General features: G+C 33.8%; 1 protein-coding gene across 2 annotated transcripts in view; it reads right to left on the bottom strand.

Moving 5' to 3' along the window:
* TLL1 (tolloid like 1) overlaps positions 1 to 17,787 on the bottom strand; it is a 235,514-nt gene that overhangs the window by 70,386 nt on the left and 147,341 nt on the right. Inside the window, exons 9-10 of one of the 2 annotated variants that reach the window (XM_030926371.1) lie at positions 12,046 to 12,161; positions 6,460 to 6,987 (exon numbers count right to left, since the gene is read on the bottom strand). In XM_030926371.1, the coding sequence (XP_030782231.1) occupies positions 6,967 to 6,987; positions 12,046 to 12,161 (137 nt within the window). In that variant the 3' untranslated portion in view covers positions 6,460 to 6,966. Of the gene's footprint in view, positions 1 to 6,459; positions 6,988 to 12,045; positions 12,162 to 17,787 lie in introns of those variants that run through there. The other variant, XM_030926364.1, reaches the window with a different exon arrangement.

Genomic DNA, 17,787 nt, shown 5'->3' with positions numbered 1-17,787 from the left:
CCGTTTTTTAAATGTTTACAAAAATTTTCAAAATATCCAAAGGCAAAGCATTGATCGTTTTTTCCGAATAATCCTCAACACTTGATTATCAAAATGCTTTAGTATCTCATTTATTTTTATAAACTTCCCAAAATATTTTCTCCTACATCTCTAAATACCAATGTAATATTAGACTATATTCAGGATATAAGTAGGAAATAATATCTGGTTTTTGCCTTTAACTTTGTGTTTACTTTAAGTCTGCTCCAAATGGAGAATACTATCACTGCCTGATACTACCTTTCATTTTATATTTTCCCTATAGCAACCACCAAGATTTCAACTCTATCTGATTATATAAGAACTCATTTATTATAACAGAGACAGCAAAACTTGAATATAGACACAAACAGAGACTCCCCCAAGGCTCACATTCTGGCTTCCTTCTTAGATTGAAAGAGTAGTTTTATAATGATATGCAGATAGCTTCTACTGCCTTCTTCATGAGGGAAAAAAAAGCTAAATTAGAAGTATGTGTATTATCAGTTTCATTCAAAATTAAAAAGTGTGTTTAGATTGCAAAGAAATAGTTAATATTTGATCTCTTGAAACACACGCACAAACAGACAAACACACACACACTCACACACACAGTTGGATGGGGATAACTCTAAGCAGAAAATTTTTCTAACTTGTTTTTAATCTTCTGGTTTAAACACCATGCACCGCGGAGGAACATAACTGGCCTGACATTAACATAAAACACAGAGCCCTCTAAAAGCAGAAAATGTAATAAAGATAGGTTTTCTAAAATCAAATCATAGGGCTCTGACTATAGATGTAAAATTCTGGCCTTCGACTAAGGTTGCTAGCAGGATTCGTATTTGAATAACAAATCAAACACACTTGGAAAATATCTGGTTGTTTTGCATTATGTTATTTTATGTAAACATATTGCGTCTTTCCCCAAAGAATGATCAAATGAAAAATACAAAACACAACTTTATAAATATTTTATTTTTGACTTAAGTATAAGTAACAACTCAAAATTAATTATAGCTCCCTTGGAGTATGAGATGGAGGGAACAATTTTAAGATTTCCTGTGATCTGTTAGGAGTCTAAGTTGCAACGTTGAATAGATGTCATTGTTGCCAATTGCGCTTATTAAAGACTTTGTTTTCCGATGCTGCGGAGTGAAGAATCCTGAAGAAAGGCAGATCAACATTTCAAGGGACTGTATGTCTGCGAGTCTCCAGAGAAAGATGTATATAATCAATGAACTTTTTTCAGCACAATTAAGATACTAGTGACTACCTAAACAAATTCCATGAGCACCACAAAAAGGCCAATTAGCATAATATTTGCACCATTCCTTATAAAGCTGAGGGTAGAGAATGTACAAACCTTGCCAATTAGACTAAAAAAGCAGCAAGATTAAATAGATTGCTATGCTACAGCCAGAAGAAACCTGGACAAGTCTAATAAACTTTCTAGAGTGACAATATTTTTTTTTCTTCAGAAATAAGGCTCAGAGAGAGTAAATCAGGGATCAGTAAACTATAACCCATGGATCAAATTCTGTCTGAAGCCTGTTTCTGTAAAAGTTCTATCGGAACCATTTCTTTACCACACGTTGTTTATGTCTGTTTCAATGCTACAGTATTAGAAATCAGTATTTGTGACATATCCTGTATAGCCTGCAAAATAAGTATTTTACTGTATGTTATTTCCAGAAATGTTTTCCAGTCTCTGAAATAACTGATCATTAAGGTTTTGTTCAGCTCTGAAATTGTATCATGTTATAGGAAAAAAAATACAACTTTTTCTACATCCAGAAGCTATTCTTGATTGGGAGTCAGAAGACCTGGGTTCAAGTTCTAACTTCTCAGTTTGCTGGTTTACTTAAACATTCTGAGGTTGAATGAATCTTACTGCTGTAAACAGGAGGTCACCATATCAGGCTTATCTCACCAGAATTAACTCGCAAGACTTTAGTTGAATGATGTGCAGAAAAATACTCAGGTAATCCCAAAGCACTATTGAGAACCTTACATATTACTATTTCATGGTATATATTCAGACATTCCTCACAATATAAACCCTGAAAAAATACATAAAATAAAGTATTACTCCTTTTCCTTATTCTATCTATGCTCTGAAACATACAAACATCAGTTTGATGACAGGTGGAAACCAGGAGTCAAATTATTCTATTAAAATATTTTTTTCTGCTTAAACCTATGTGATAACACCTGACTTTGAAATTTTGATGAATCATCACGCGCTATTCATCAGAACATTGTTTATACCTCTCCCTATGGTTTGAATGTGTATGTCCCTCCAAAATTCATATGTTAGAAATTAAATCCCAAAGTGATGGTGTTAAGAAGAGGCCACTGGAAGCTGATTAAGCCAGGAGGGCTCTGCCCTTAGAAATGAGATGAGTGCCCTTATAAAAGGGCTTGAGGAAACAAGTTCATCCTTTTATCCCTTTGCCCCTTCCAACCCTTCAGCCAAGTGAAAATGCAAGAAGAAGCAGAAAGTGAGAACTAACCAGATACCTTAATCTACAGACACCTTGACCTTGGACTTCTCAGCCTCTACCTCTGTGAGTGGGAAATAAATCTCTATTGTCTGTAAATTACCCAGTCTGAGGTGCTTTGTTATAGTGGCATTAATGGACTAAGACTTGTTTTTCCTAAATTCCCACTGCACCCCTACATCTAGTTAATTGTCAAATTCCATGGATGATATTCTATAATATCCCATCTTTTTCCTCTTTCGCCATCAATGCTGGCTGTACTTCTTTTCTGAATATAATGTAATAGTTTCACAAGATGTACTTTGGCTTTTAATTTTACTCTTCTCCATTTCATCCTACACTTTATGGCCACGGTAATCTCAATAGAGTTTGCTTCCCATCAGGGTTTTGGAATCAATGACTCTAGTAATAACCCAACTTTGTTGCCTCATCTTTCATTATCTCAAGCACATAAGCTTCATCCCACTCATCCCTAACTTCTTGCTATTGTGCTCTGACAAAGTATTCTAATCTCAGCTCTATTCCCATTCCTTTACTTAAAGTGAACATAATTCTATGTGGATTCTACTTTCCCCTTCCTTGTTCCTTGAAATTCTTCATGTCGCTCAAAATCTTTATGGAATGCTACCATCTCTTCAGTCATGCATGGATCTTCCAACAAGATCTGAGCTTTCCTAAAGTCCGTGATAAATTGTATTTTCTTTTTTCAGTTATTTTTCAGAGTTGAACCATTATATTACTAGGTTATAAGTATATAATAGCAAGAATTTATTTCACACATCAAAAGATACATCTATTTTAATGGAATAAGAATGTATTTATGCAGTAATTGCTAAATTGAAGCAATGTCTTTGGCAATATAAATATACTCTTCTGAATTGACTCCATATGTGTAAATCATAGATGAGTGATTACAAAGAAATATCTGCAAAAAATAATCAATAGCTTTTAAATGGGTTATACAGGAAAATAGAAAATATTAAGTCTATTCAAGACATAGTATTGACTGACCTTGTTCAAAGGTTAGTCAATTTTAAGGGATGCACGAATCAATACTGTGCCCTTCTATCAGCTCAACACAACTACCCTCTTAGCTGCACGTTCTGGATCGTTGCCAGCATGAACCACGTGACATGAAGAATAGCCTTAGATTGAACAGAAATCCCTCTGTGCCTTGGAAGGCTCAATCTGAGAAAGATATGCATGTGAACTGAAACCCTTATTTTTAAATTGTGGTATAATATGTGTGCACCATGTAAAAGTTACCATTTTAACCATATTTATGTGTACAGTTCTGCACACTAAGTACATTTACATTATTGTTGAACAATGACCATATTTATTAAAGAGAATATTTTTCTCTTGCCCAAAATAGCATATGCTTATTGCAGATAATTTTTTAAAGGAACAAAGAAGACATAAAAACTATTTGCAAACTGAGCAAGTAGAGATAAACATCATTTTGTTATATATTCTTCCATAAATTTGTCTCTAATGTACATAATTTAAAATACAGAACTTCTCATGCCACTACCTTTTGATTTGCCTTAAATATTTCATAATATATTGTAAACATTTTCTCAAATCAGAGTTTCCTTTAAGTTTTCAAAATTTATTTTGTTTCCAGTTTTCACTATTATAATAATCAGCTACCTTTGCACACACTCAGATAATTGTTCTAGGATAAATATCTGGGCAAAAGTGCAGGTACATTTTGTAAAGTGTAATACAAATTGCTCAATGTCCTTCTGAAAGGTTATTGTAATTTCTACTTTGAGAAGTTGCATATCTTTATGATCACTTGATGTTAACATTCAATTCCATCTTTACCAATATGACAGGTGAAACACGCCAAATTATTGTTAGTTCAAATAGCATTTCTCTGATAAAGAATAAGATTAAAGAACTTGATATATTAATTGAATATCTACTTGCACTGATACTTCACTGAATTTTCTACTTTCTCAGTCATTTTCTGCTGTGGGGTGAATCTTTAGTTATCAGTTTGTAACAGCTCTTTACATATGAATGACCCAACGGTCCCTCATCCTTATGTGTTATAATAGTCTCCGTTTCCATTTTTATTTGTACTTTTTGTATTTTTATAAAAACAATTTTATGTGGGTAATTTGACCGAGTTATTCTAAATGTTCTTATTTTTAACTCATGTATTCAACATACCTTTTTCAGAAAGAAAATAAAGCACTGTTTTCTTTAGAAAAATATGCAATATGAAGTAAAAGTTGTTTAATTTTTCATATATCCTTTAAAATGATTTAAGTATTATTTACTGAGAAAATCCATTTTCCCAATGTATTTGAAAAATGATCCTTCTAAGTATATGACAGAAGTCTTCTATGCCCTCAGGCATAATTCTGGTCTTTTCAGGTTGTCCATTTATACAGAAGACTTTTTTGACATTGCCACAGAATTTGAATTACTGAGGCTTCATAATGTTTTTCTGATAGTGCAATCTACTCCCCCACATCACCATTGTTTGTGAATTTGCCAACTATTTTATTTTTAAGATAAACTCTAGAAAAATTTGGTCTGGTACAAAACAAAAATCTATTGGAATTTAATTTGGAATTATTATACATTAATTTAACAAGAACTGATAATTTATAATACTACACTTTTACATTTCAGTTCATGATGTGTTATTCCATTTATTTTAGTCCCACAGCAAAGTTTCTAGTTTTCTAAAATATGTTACATTTTAATGTATTTGTTTTTATTTGAATACCTCTAATATTAAATTAAGCAATTTTGGGTTGATTATTTTGATTTTAGAGAAAAGAAAACACATTCTCTATAACTAAAGAAAAAATTAATAAACTAGCTCTGCCAAATGTCAGATGCCACTTGTGTGACGTTAGATAGGTTACTCAAGCCTTTCTCAACTTCAATTTCTTTGTAATATGAAGATAATTCGAGTACTAACTTCAGTAGTGTGCTGAGAAGATTACAGAAGCTTGGCACAGCACCTAGTATAGTGTAGGCACTCAAGAAACACTAGGTTTTTTCTATTTATTGTGTTTTTTTAAATTCCTTCTACTTCTAATTATTCAATTCTTTATCATCAAACATACAATGAATTCTAATTCATTCAGTATTTGTGGAAATTTTGAGACAGGTTTTTGTTAAATTTTGACCTATTACTTTTCAAATTAACATATTTTATAACATTGAAATACTCTCATATTATTGGAATCAAAAGAATGTAAGGCCAGGAATGGTGGCTCATGCCTGTAAGCCCAGAACTTTGGGAGGCCGAGGCAGGTGGATCGCTTGAGCTCAGAAGTTCAAGACCAGCCTGGACAACATGGTGAAACCTTGTCCTTACTAAAAATACAAAAATTAGCCACGTGAGGTGGTGCACACCTGTAATTCCAGCTACTCAGAAGGCTAAGGCACAAGAATTGCTTGAACTGAGAAGTGAAAGTTGCAGTGAGCTGAGATCATGCCATTACATTCCAGCCTTGGTGACAGAGCAGGGCTCCAACTCAAAAAAAAAAAAAAAAAAAAAAAAAGACCTTGCAGTTGCCATAATTTATAAAATTTATAAATGATACAGCTTGATTTAACTTATTTATATAACAGTCATGTGTTTATATTCATACAATGAGCTGTATATATTTCTGTTTTTTTGGATTGCATGAGATGTGCCTTTCAGAATTTTACTTGTTTAAAAAATAAATGAATAGATTTCACATTGATTTATAATACGTTTAAGATACATTTTACTACATGAGAAGTATCCAAGAATTTGGGAAAACTGCCTTGAGAAATCATCTTAAGCAGCTTCATTTTATGAGTAATTCTTTGTTCATTCATTTTTATATGGGTATTAACTTATTAAATTTTTAGTGCTCATTAAATCTCTTTTGATAACTTTAATGTGCAAAATTGTACATCAAAAATGTTTGAAATGAAGTTATTTTTGCAAGCTTTATTTACAACAAAGGAAAATGTGCAGCCAACTATATCCAGTGAAACTATACTTTTATAAATTCAAGTAAAAACATCCACATTTTCAAACAGAATAAACAAAAATGTTAATTTTAAAAGATCTATAATGTAAGCTATAGGCAGGAGCAAAATAAGCAATAATGGAAGTCAGAAACATGAGCAGGAATGCTGAATAATAACATTTAGTACATCTTTAACAAATGGTGTTGAAGAAACTGGACATCCACATGTACAAGAATGGAGTTTGACCCTATCTTACACCATTAAAAGATTAACACAACATTGATTAAAGACCTAAATATATGACTGGAAAACTATAGAACTCATAGAAGAAAACATAGGGTAAAAACTTCATGTCATTACATACGGCCATGATTTCTTGGCTATGACGCCAAAAGCACAGGCAATAAAACTAAAAATAGACAAGTAGTATGACATCAAATTTATAACTTGTATTCATCAGAGGACACAATCAACAGAGTGAAAATACAACCTGTGAAAGAGGAGGAAATATGTGCAAATCATATCTCTAACAAGTGCTTAAGAACCAAAATATATAAAAACTTCTACAGTTGAAAGACAAAATCAAAGAATCTGATTTAAACATAGGCAAAAGACTTGAATAAACATTTCTACAAAGGCGATATACAAATGGCTATTAAGCATACAAAAAGATGCCCAAGTTATCACTAGAAGATGCGCACTAGTCATCAGAAAAATTCAAGTCAAAATCATAATGAGATATTACCTGACACCCAGTAGGATGGCTACTATCAAAACAACAGAAAACAACAGATGTTGGTGAGGATGGAAAGAAATTGGAACCCTTTTGCACTTTTAGCGAGGACTTTGAAATAATGCAATGACTATGGAAAAGAGTATAAAGGTTATTCAAAAAATTAAACATAGAACTACTGTATGATCCAGCAACCTCACTTCTGGTTAGATAATCAAAATAATTGAAAACAGGGTCTCTGAGAGATATTTGCCATCCCCGGTTCATATCATTCATATCAGCACTATTCACAATAGCCAAGAGGTAGAAGCAACCTAAATGTCTACCAATGAATGAAAGGATAAAGAAAATGTGGTGTATTCATGCAGCGGAATATTATTCAGGTTTAAAAAATAAATCATGTCACATGGATGAACCTTGAGGGCATTATGCTAAGTGAGATAATCCAGTCACAAAGGGACAGATCTATGATTCGAATCATGAGGTTTCTCAAATTCACAGAAACAGAAAGTAGAATGATGACTGCCAGGTGCAAAGGGATGAAGGGAAAAGGGATTTGCTTGGTTTAACAACTATAGAGTTGCAGTTTTGCAAGATGAAAAAGCTCTGGAGATCTGTTTCACAACAATGTGAATATACTTAACATACTGAACTGTACACCTAAAAATGGGTAAGATGGTAAATTTTATGCTATGTAGTTTTTACCACAATAATATTGTAGTTTATTTTACCACAATAAATAATAAAAATTCATGATAGTATTTGCACATGTAAAACTAATGTAAAGTCCAAAAGGCAACAGTATCTCATTTGTGTGATTAAAAAAGGGTATCAACAAACATGCAAAAGAATATCTTATAAAAAGGGAATAATCTTATATGTTTTAAGATCCTTTTTTGAATTGGGATAAGATCCTTTCTTGAATTGGGAAGAGGCTAAAGATACACATGAAATATAACTTGATTAAGAAAGAAAGCTGGTAGAGAGTACTAAATGATAGAGTATACGTTTAAAACTTTCAAACCAGTAGAGAGAAAAATGTGAAATGAGAAAAAAACAAAACGTAATTCAATGCATAAGAAGGCAAAGGGGGACAACAAAAAAAAAAGGGATGTATTAAAATTCAAATAAGAAATAAAAACACACCAATAGTCACAATAAATAGAACTGCAGTAAGCATTCTGACTAAAGACAAAACCTGCCATCATGGATTACACAAAAAATAAACTGGACTGTATACTGTCTCAAACACACCAATAGTCACAATAAATAGAACTACAATAAGCACTGTAATTAAAGACAAAACCTGTCATCCAGTGATTAAGTAAAAATAAACTGAATTGGATACCTGAAACAAAAGGTTGGAAATGATTGAATGTCTAGATGTCTAGAGCAGAACAAAGATATACCTGACAAAGATATTAATCAAAAACATAATTATAGAACTTTATAATATAATAAAGTACAGCTTTATTAATAATAGACAAAATAGAGTGTTAACCTGAACCATCTCTAGAAATAAAGAAATTCATTATACAGTGATAATAGTTTAATACATCAGAGGCTAAAATATTGTAAACATGAGTATAAATTGATATAGCATAAACACATATAAAACAAAAATTAACAAGGCTATTAAGAGCAATGAACAAATTTACCATAGTGACAAATATTTGTAAATATCTGATAAATCAAACAGACAAAACAATAATATACAGAATATATGAGCATCACAATTAAGATGAATGCACCCAGCCATTGCACAAAACATATTTTTAAAGCAAAGATTAGTCTTATGAATACTAGTCACTCTGAAGGTCCTGTCAGCCTGAAGCTATTGCAAAAACTGACACACAAGGATAGCGCTTTACCTAAAGGTGACTCAAGGAGAGATAAATAAGAAAAGGATGATTGATAAAACAATGTTTGCAAAGAAAAAGAACACATTACTGAAAAAAATATGTGGGTTAAGAAAAATAATAGTAACAGAAAAACGTAGCATTGAAACATAACAAATTCTCTATTTTAAGCTGGTAGAATTTAGGTAAAGTAGTTCTGAGGGGAAAATTACAGCCTTCAGTGTTTGCTTTGGAAAATAAAAGATGCTTGAAATTAATGAGTTAAATTCCCAGTAGAATGAAACCAAATATTAGGAGAAAGAAAATAAGAAAATAATAAATACACAAGGACTAAAATGAGTTAAAATTGCTCACTAGATTCTTATAACACTCTAATTTATTGGTTAATCATCATAAATACTATTAAGAAAAATAATAGATAAGATGATAGATTTTTTCTTCCTATTTACAACATTTTTGGAAATATGGTTTTATAGATAATCGCACATACAAGAAAAATAAATTAACTCTGAATGCTAATGGTGAGAGTTTGGGAATTGGACAGGAGAAATGCTTTTCCGAGATATTAACTTGCTGTTATGAAACAATTTAATTCGATTAATCTTGTTCCCAAATGTTTCATATTCTATGAGGTTTTCTTTTTAAAATCATGTATACTTTAAATTTGTTCTCAAAATTTGTATCTTTTGAAGTTCACACCAGTGATTTTGTAAGAATGACCTTCATAATATATTTTCTGACTCTTATTAAAAGAACTTAAATAAAAATTGATCAATACCTATAACCATATTACAACAGACTTATACTTTTTAAATTAAAAATAACTATATCAAGAACTATGCATGCATTCATGTATTCCAAGTCAGTGGTAACTTTTTGCTTCTAAAAATTATTTATGTTACATAAGTGTTTCATTCAGAGTTTCCACTGTGAATATTATAAAAATCTGGACAACTCCATATGCATGATTATCTCCTCATACCATTCAGTTATCATCAAGAACATCAAACTTTAAAAAAACAAAAAATGCAATTGCATTACCACCACAGCTAATGAGAGAACTTAAGTTCTTCCAGGCAAATAAGAAACAAAGACAAAGTACAAACTACCCATAGGTCGTTTTTCAACCCATTCCCCCTTTCCAGGCTCCCCCACCTAGTAGTCTTCAGTGTCTTTTATTCCCATGTTTGTGTCTATGGGTGCTCAATGTTTAGCTCCTACTTATAAATGAGACTTTGTGGTATTTAAATTTCCATCCCTGCATTGATTCATTTAGGATTATGGCCTTTAACTCCATCTATGTTGCTACAATGACATGAGTTCATTCTTTTTTGTGGTTGCATAAAATTCCATGGTGTATATGTACCATATTTTCTTTATCCAATCCACCATCAATGGGCATCTAGCTTGATTCCATGTCTTTGTTATTGTAAATACTTTTTAATTTCTTCTTGAATAAGAACTAAGTTGTAATATTTTAAAGAAATTTTCCCATTTTATTCATTGCTTTTAAGTTATTGATGTAATGTTCAAAAGATTCTTTTATTCTCATTTTGTTGTCTAAAGACTGTATGGTTCTAATAATCTTTTAAATTTTTTTCCCAAATGTTAAATAATTGTGTTTTCTCTATTATCCTTCATCTTTCTTTATCAAACATGTTTTCATCTATTTCCTTGGGGTTTGTTCTTGTCTATTTTTTGTTTGTTTGTTTTTGAGACAGAGTTTCACTCTTATCGTCCAGGCTGGAGTGCAATAGCACGATCTAGGCTCACCACAACCTCCGCCTACTGGGTTCAAGCTATTCTCCTGCCTCGGCCTCTGAGAAGCTGGGATTACAGGCGCGTGCTAACACGCCCAGCTAATTTTTGTATTTTTTGTAGAGACGGGGCTTCACCATGTTGGCCAGGCTGGTCTCAAACTCCTGACCTCAGGTCATCCACCCACTTCGGCCTCCCAAAGTGTTGGAATTACAGGCGTGAGCCACCGCGCCCGGCCTTGCTTTTGTTTTTGACAGAGTCTTGCTCTGTTACCCAGGCTGGAGAGCAGTGGTGGGATTTCAGCTCACTGCACCCTCCCCGTTCGGGTTCAAGTGATTCTCCTGCCTCAGCCCCTTGAATAGCTGGGATTACAGCTGTGCGCCACCACGCCAAGCTAATTTTTGTATTTTTAGTAGAGGTGGCATTTCGCCATGTTGGCCTGGCTGATCTCGAATTCCTGACCTCGAGTGACCCGCCCACCTTAGCCTCCCAAAGTGCTGGGATTATAGGCGTGAGCCACCTCGCCTGACCCATTTCCTTTTTTCTTTTTTTTTAATCAATTCAAACTATCAACTTTGTTCATACTGCCTATCATATGTTGTTTTCATGTCATTAAATTTATCTTTTACTATTTACTTTTAAAATATCTTTTATTTTATTGCTCTTTTTCTACCTCTTCATATGGTCGTCTAGGCTCATTAGTTTGGGGTCTGAATTTCATATTTCCTAATGTAAGTATTTAAGTCTGTGAATTTTCTTTCAACTAAGTACTACTCTATTTGCATTTTACAGGGTTGGTATTCAGTATTTTTCTGATATTATAGTTGAAAATAGTTTACAATTTTCATTGTAATTTTTCCTGGTTGAACTGGACATCTAGATATATGTTTTTAAATTTTAAAATATATGGAGATTTTTCTAAGCGGCTTTCTGATACTGATTTTTACCACAATTTCATTTGTGTCTGAGAATATAATATGTATTATTTCAACCCTCCTATTGCATTAAAAATTTTTTAATTATATATTTCAAAAAAATTCCTGGAGTTTAAGAAATTCCCATTATGAATTTTCTAAACTTTTTAGTGTATTTGAAAAATCAAACAAGAATAAAGGAAAAAAGCAAATTTAAGTTTGAAGGATGATGAACCTTTGTACTTATATGAGAGTAAAATAGTGGGCTTGACAGTATAAACTACCTTCTCCCCTGGGGTCACAGAAACTCTCCAGATGCAGTGTGTGTAAGAAGGGTAGCCATTGGGAAATCCTGGAGAGGAAAGGTTGCCATTGGATTCTTGTAGGGTTTCTCCACATGCTGAAAGGAAAAAAATATAAGATCATTGGTTAATTTGCATAAAATACATGAATATCATAAATAAAGCCTTGAAGGGTTTTTTTAGTATTAGACAAGACTAAATGTTTGTATTTTATAGAAGATGTTTCCTTTCTAAGTAAATTTCTTTTTATGTCCCTTACTGGAATACCAATATATTTAATGGCATCCGTATGGCGAATCACCAAATAAGATTATAAGATAAATAATGTGACATTCATAAAATTCTTCTTCATGAAAACCTTTCTTATTCATTTCCAAGGAGCCAGTAGCCACTCTAAAGCACACCCATGTTCAGATTCAGGCCAGTAACACCTGGATGACATGGGTCTGGGACCACGTGAAACATTTCACTAATATATTTGATTTAAATTGAGGCTAAGTTCAAGTGAATACCATATCAAATTTTTAAAATATTAAGTAATAACTAATGAGTAGTCAGCAAAGATAATATCAAAATGTCAAACACAATAAACTTTTTTTTCAAAATAAGAAAAAAAAATATAAACATCATGGAAAGTTCAAATTTTCCAGAAAGATGTAAACATTTATTTACTTTTCTCAGTTGAGGTTAAATAGAAATTGCTAAAAAAAAAAAAAAAAAAAAAAAAAAGCAATTTGTGCTTGTCTAATTCCCTGGAACCAATTTTCAGTCATTTGAAGTAGCAAATTATTAGCTGCACAGCATGAGGATCTGTGTTCATCCAAGGCCAGTTGTCAGTACCATCCTACAATGGGCTTCTCTGTTGCTCTTGCAAGACACGCTATGTGCCATGAACCTAGGCTGCTTGAAGTATCCTTAACTTAAGAATAATTCCTCCACTGCAGCCAGTCCTCTTTATAACCTTCACTCAACAATTTGAAAGAACAGTTCCTTCCCTCTGAAGGACACTGCAATCAAAACGGAGCTATTATCATATTACAAGGCCTTAGCTACCAGCAGGTGAACTCTCATCTCATCAACTTCTTAATAAATTATAAACGGATCTGTATAGCTTGTGTTAAATAAAGAAAGATAGTGAATATGAAAACAAAGCATAGAGCTCTAAAAATAGATATGATATAAATATTTATTCAGAAAAATAGGTGTTATGTTTGTACAACACAATAAATTTAAAGTAGGAGTAAGTAATGTTTAGTCTGATGAACAGAGAGACAAAAGCAACTTTAGGAAAAAATTAAAAAGCTCAAGGTCAAGAATACGTAAATCAGCACTGTTCTATAAATCATCCAAGGCACTTGATAAATGTAAGGTTAAAAGAAGTCTTAGAAAAATGAAAATGTATTAAGATTTCATTAATGCAAACAATGTGCTTCTAAGTAGGATCAGTTAAATGCTAAACAATTATTTGGGAGTTGAGTGTGTTTCTATAAAAAAAAAAAAACCTATAATTAGCAGCAGTTTAAAAATAAATTCTGTAATAATTTAAAACCCCACTAAGCCACAGAGAATGCCAGTATTGAATTTCTTCAAGTGCAATTAAAAAAATTACATATACTTAATCCATAAATGTATGCATACAATACTGTTCTGATTAAGAAGACAAATGCATGCTAAACAAAATACAACATACACTAAAAATTAATAAGTCAATAATACAGTGTTTGATTATAATGCAAGAAGTAGAAACATGTTCATTCAAGTTGTGGTAATTACTTGTGAATTTTCTTCAATAAACGTGATTGTCTCAGGCTAGCTGACCCCTACTACATGTTTCAGAATTTGTTGATTTATTCTCAGATATAAAAGTCAAACTTTATTATTTAAAAAACTAAAGGAAAATTAGCAAAAAAAGAAAAGTGGACACTACTAAGTCCAAATGCTTAGACTGTTCATTGACAGCAAGGTGAGTGGATGAGATGACATAAGGTTTTTTTATTTTATTTTGGGGAAAGAGTCTCAATTTGTCACCCAGCCTGGGATGCAGTGGCTCAATCTCAGCTCACTGCAACCTCCACCGCCCAGGTTCAAGTGATTCTCTTGCCTCAGCCTCAAGAATAGTTGGGATTACAGGCATGCACCAACACTCCCAGCTAATTTTTGTATTTTTAGAAGAGATGGAGTTTCCCCATGTTGGACAGGCTGGTCTCGAACTCCTGACCTCAGGTGGTCCGCCTGCCTCGACCTCTCAAAGTGCTGGGGTTAAAGGCGTAAGCCACTGCTTCTGGTCAAGATGACATGTTTAAATGCTGTCATTGTCATTTCACTTGTTAATTACATTATCACATGCAAAGCTCAAAAGCTTTACGCCAGTTTTCTCTTCTGTAAAATGGCTATCACGATAATATAAACTTCATAATAGTGTTTCTTGTGAGAGTAATAACTTGTGTGCAATACAACTACTTCTGCAATAATATTAGGGAAAGTAAAAGCATAAAGAACGATTAATATAAAGAGGCATACCAATGCTCTAATCACAAGAAATTTAAAACAAAACAACTGAGAAGTTAAACTTATAAAACCTTTTATCATGTGAATCATCTCACTTTTAAATTAGGTAATCCATATGTATGTTTCTTCTAGCATACAAAATTGTGTTTGAGTTGTGGAAACACCACTTAGATTGTGTGTTGTTAGGAATTATTGTAATAAACTCTCATTCTTTTAGTTACATAGCTACCTTTTTTGTTTTGTTTTGTTTTGTTTTTGTTTTTGTTTTGAGACAGAGTCTCGCTCTGTCGCCCAGGCTGGAGTGTAGTGGCGCCATCTCGGCTCACTGCAAGCTCCGCCTCCTGGGTTCACACCATTCTCCTGCCTCAGACTCCCAAGTAGCTGGGCCTACAGGCGCCCGCCACGACGCCTGGCAAATTTTTTTGTATTTTTAGTAGAGACAGTGTTTCACCGTGTTAGCCAAGATGCTCTGGATCTCCTGACCTCGTGATCCGCCCGCCTCCCAAAGTGTTGGGATTACAGGCGTGAGCCACTGCGCCCGGTCTACATGGTTACTTTCATAGCTGACTCCATATAGATCTGCAAATATTTTTGCTGTCTAATGTCTGTAGTTCCCATCATATCTCAAAGGTTGAAAACTTCCCCTTCTCCATATTCTGCAGGAACACATTTATAATTTTACTAAGGGTAATGATAACATAAGTAGACACACAATAATTTGCATTAGGTAAGTCTCCAAAGAAACAGATAAACTTGGCCGGGCACAGTGGCTCATGCCTGTAGTCTCAGAATTTTGGGCCAAGGCGAGGTGATTACCTGAGGTCAGGAGTTCGAGACCAGCCTGGCCAACATGATGAAACCCCATCTCTACTAATAATACAAAAACTAGCCAGACATAGTGGTGGCAGGTACTTTTAATCCCAGCTTCTTGGGAGGCTGAGGCAGGAATCACTTGAACCCAGGAGGCGAAGGTTGCAGTAAGCTGATATTCCATCACTGCACTTCAACCTGGGTGACACAGCAATATGCCATCTCGAAAAAAAAAAAAAAAAAGGAATCTTTAGGGCCAAGAAAGAAATAAAAATATGTTGAATCAACTTAGTTGGTTAATTTAAACAATTCATAAATCCATAATTCCTTTCCATTTTAAATATCATAAATACAATTTTGATTTAAAATCATGTTAAAATAAGCAAATATTAAAAGAGATAAATTACTAGAACATTTCAAAACACATTTCTGTTATAACTGCATAGCCAAGCCCAAACCATCCTTTAAAATGAAGCATGAATATCAACTCCAGGAAGCTTTTCTCATCCAGTATGCAGCCCAGACAACAAGCAGCATAGCTGGAGAACAGATAGGATATAAAAATAAAGGCAAGAGGCCGACGGGAGGCCTGCAAGTAGTTCAGAAAAGAGAGGATGCCACCTAGACAAGGGATTCACTACAGGAATGTGAGATACTAAGACGGCAAAAATAGGCGAGGTGCGGTGGCTCACGCCTGTAATCCCGGTACTTTGGGAGGCCGAGGAGGGTGGACCATGAGGTCAAGAGATCAAGACCATACTGGCCAACATAGTGAAACCTCGTCTCTACTAAAAATACAAAATTTAGCTGGGTATGGTGGCACACACCTGTAGTCCCAGCTACTTGGGAGCCTGAGGCATAAGAATTTCTTGAACCCGGGAGGTGGAGCTTGCAGTGAGCCGAGAACGCACCACTACACTCCACCCTGGTGACAGAGTGAGATTCCGTCTCAAAAAAAAAAAAAGGCAAAAATAATAGTAATAACCCAGGAACTCATTGAGTATCAGGAGAGAAGCAGAGGGAGGAAGGAGGCAACAATGTTCCCCACAGTTCTGGCTTGGGCTGTTGGATGACCCTGGCTACCATTCACTAAATGAGGGAGTGTCTGCTGGGTAGATGAATAAACAGATCCATCAATAAATTAAAAGGAATAGCTAAATGCATTTTTTTGTATCTTGGCAATATATTTTAGCCATGAATCATATATACAAAAGCAGCTATATAAAATATATTCTATTCGGAATCCGGGAGAATTCTCTCAAAATATAAGTAACTATGATTTAAGTAATTGAAAAGAAGCTTTAATTCATTTTAATGCTAAATTAAATGAAGCAAGTGTTTAAAACAATGCATTCAAACTCCATGCGTGTTGAAACTGGCCTTCCACCCTACAGCCTCCACATAAATGCGTATCCATAGATATGTACATTCTATACAAGTATTGTTTGTTATTAAAAGTAGAAACACTTAGTTATTTGGGAACATAGGTTGTACATATGTTCCTGTGGGAATAGGCAACACTTTTACATAACGATAGAGATTCTAATCCTCAAAATCCCTTTATTTTTAGATTATCAATTTATGTTACACTTTTAAAAATTTCACTATGTTACTTGACATAGTTAAGGAAGATTTACTGAGAGAATATTAGGGCCAATAGTTGGTCTAAATACGAAGTAGTTATAAGCAAAAGATCATGGGATTATAGAAAAACTAAATTAAGACAAAAAGCAGACAAAGACAAAAGAATAGCTAAATTAAGCATCTTAGTAATAAGAAGGGAAAGTAATCCTATGAGTAGGGTAAAGTGGAGGACAATGCATTTAGAAAATGAGAATCACAGAAAAAGGAGACCCCAAAAGGGAGAAAATATGAGAACAAATCAATCATTTAAGACGCGAGAAAATACGCTACCACTCATGTACCTTAGAAATCACCTCCTTCCAAACAAACTGCTAATTATTGGGTTAATAGGAAGATGAAGTGTTGTAATAATAGCCATTCTCCTCCCCATGTGGACTTCTGTTGTCCTCACAGTATATGGAATACAAAGGATTATAAGACAGGCAAGTAGCATTAGCTACTAGGTGTCCTTTAAAATGCCTTAATGCTTGAAAGGCTTGGAAACCATCATAAAGACAAAGGATTTGTCTTTTGGAAGCAGTGTCCAGAAACCTGTTCAATCCCAATGTCGAGCAGCTCTACCTTCCTTTCCCACGCCGCTTGTGGCTACGTGATCTGGCAATGAATGAAGGTGTCTTATGGTAGTAGAGTGCCAGAGCCCTAAGGGATCATATTCTTTCTTAATACAACAATGCATAAAGAGACTTTACTCTCCTGTCTCTAAAGCCAAGAGCAAGAAATAGCAATGAAAGCAATTGCAAACTGAAGGAAACATATCCTCAT

The sequence above is a fragment of the Rhinopithecus roxellana genome, chromosome 2, assembly GCF_007565055.1.
Source record: "Rhinopithecus roxellana isolate Shanxi Qingling chromosome 2, ASM756505v1, whole genome shotgun sequence".
NCBI classification, from domain to species: Eukaryota; Metazoa; Chordata; class Mammalia; order Primates; family Cercopithecidae; genus Rhinopithecus; species Rhinopithecus roxellana.
The sequence above is the reverse complement of the archived record's forward strand: the minus strand, read 5'-3'. Positions and strand labels throughout refer to the sequence as shown.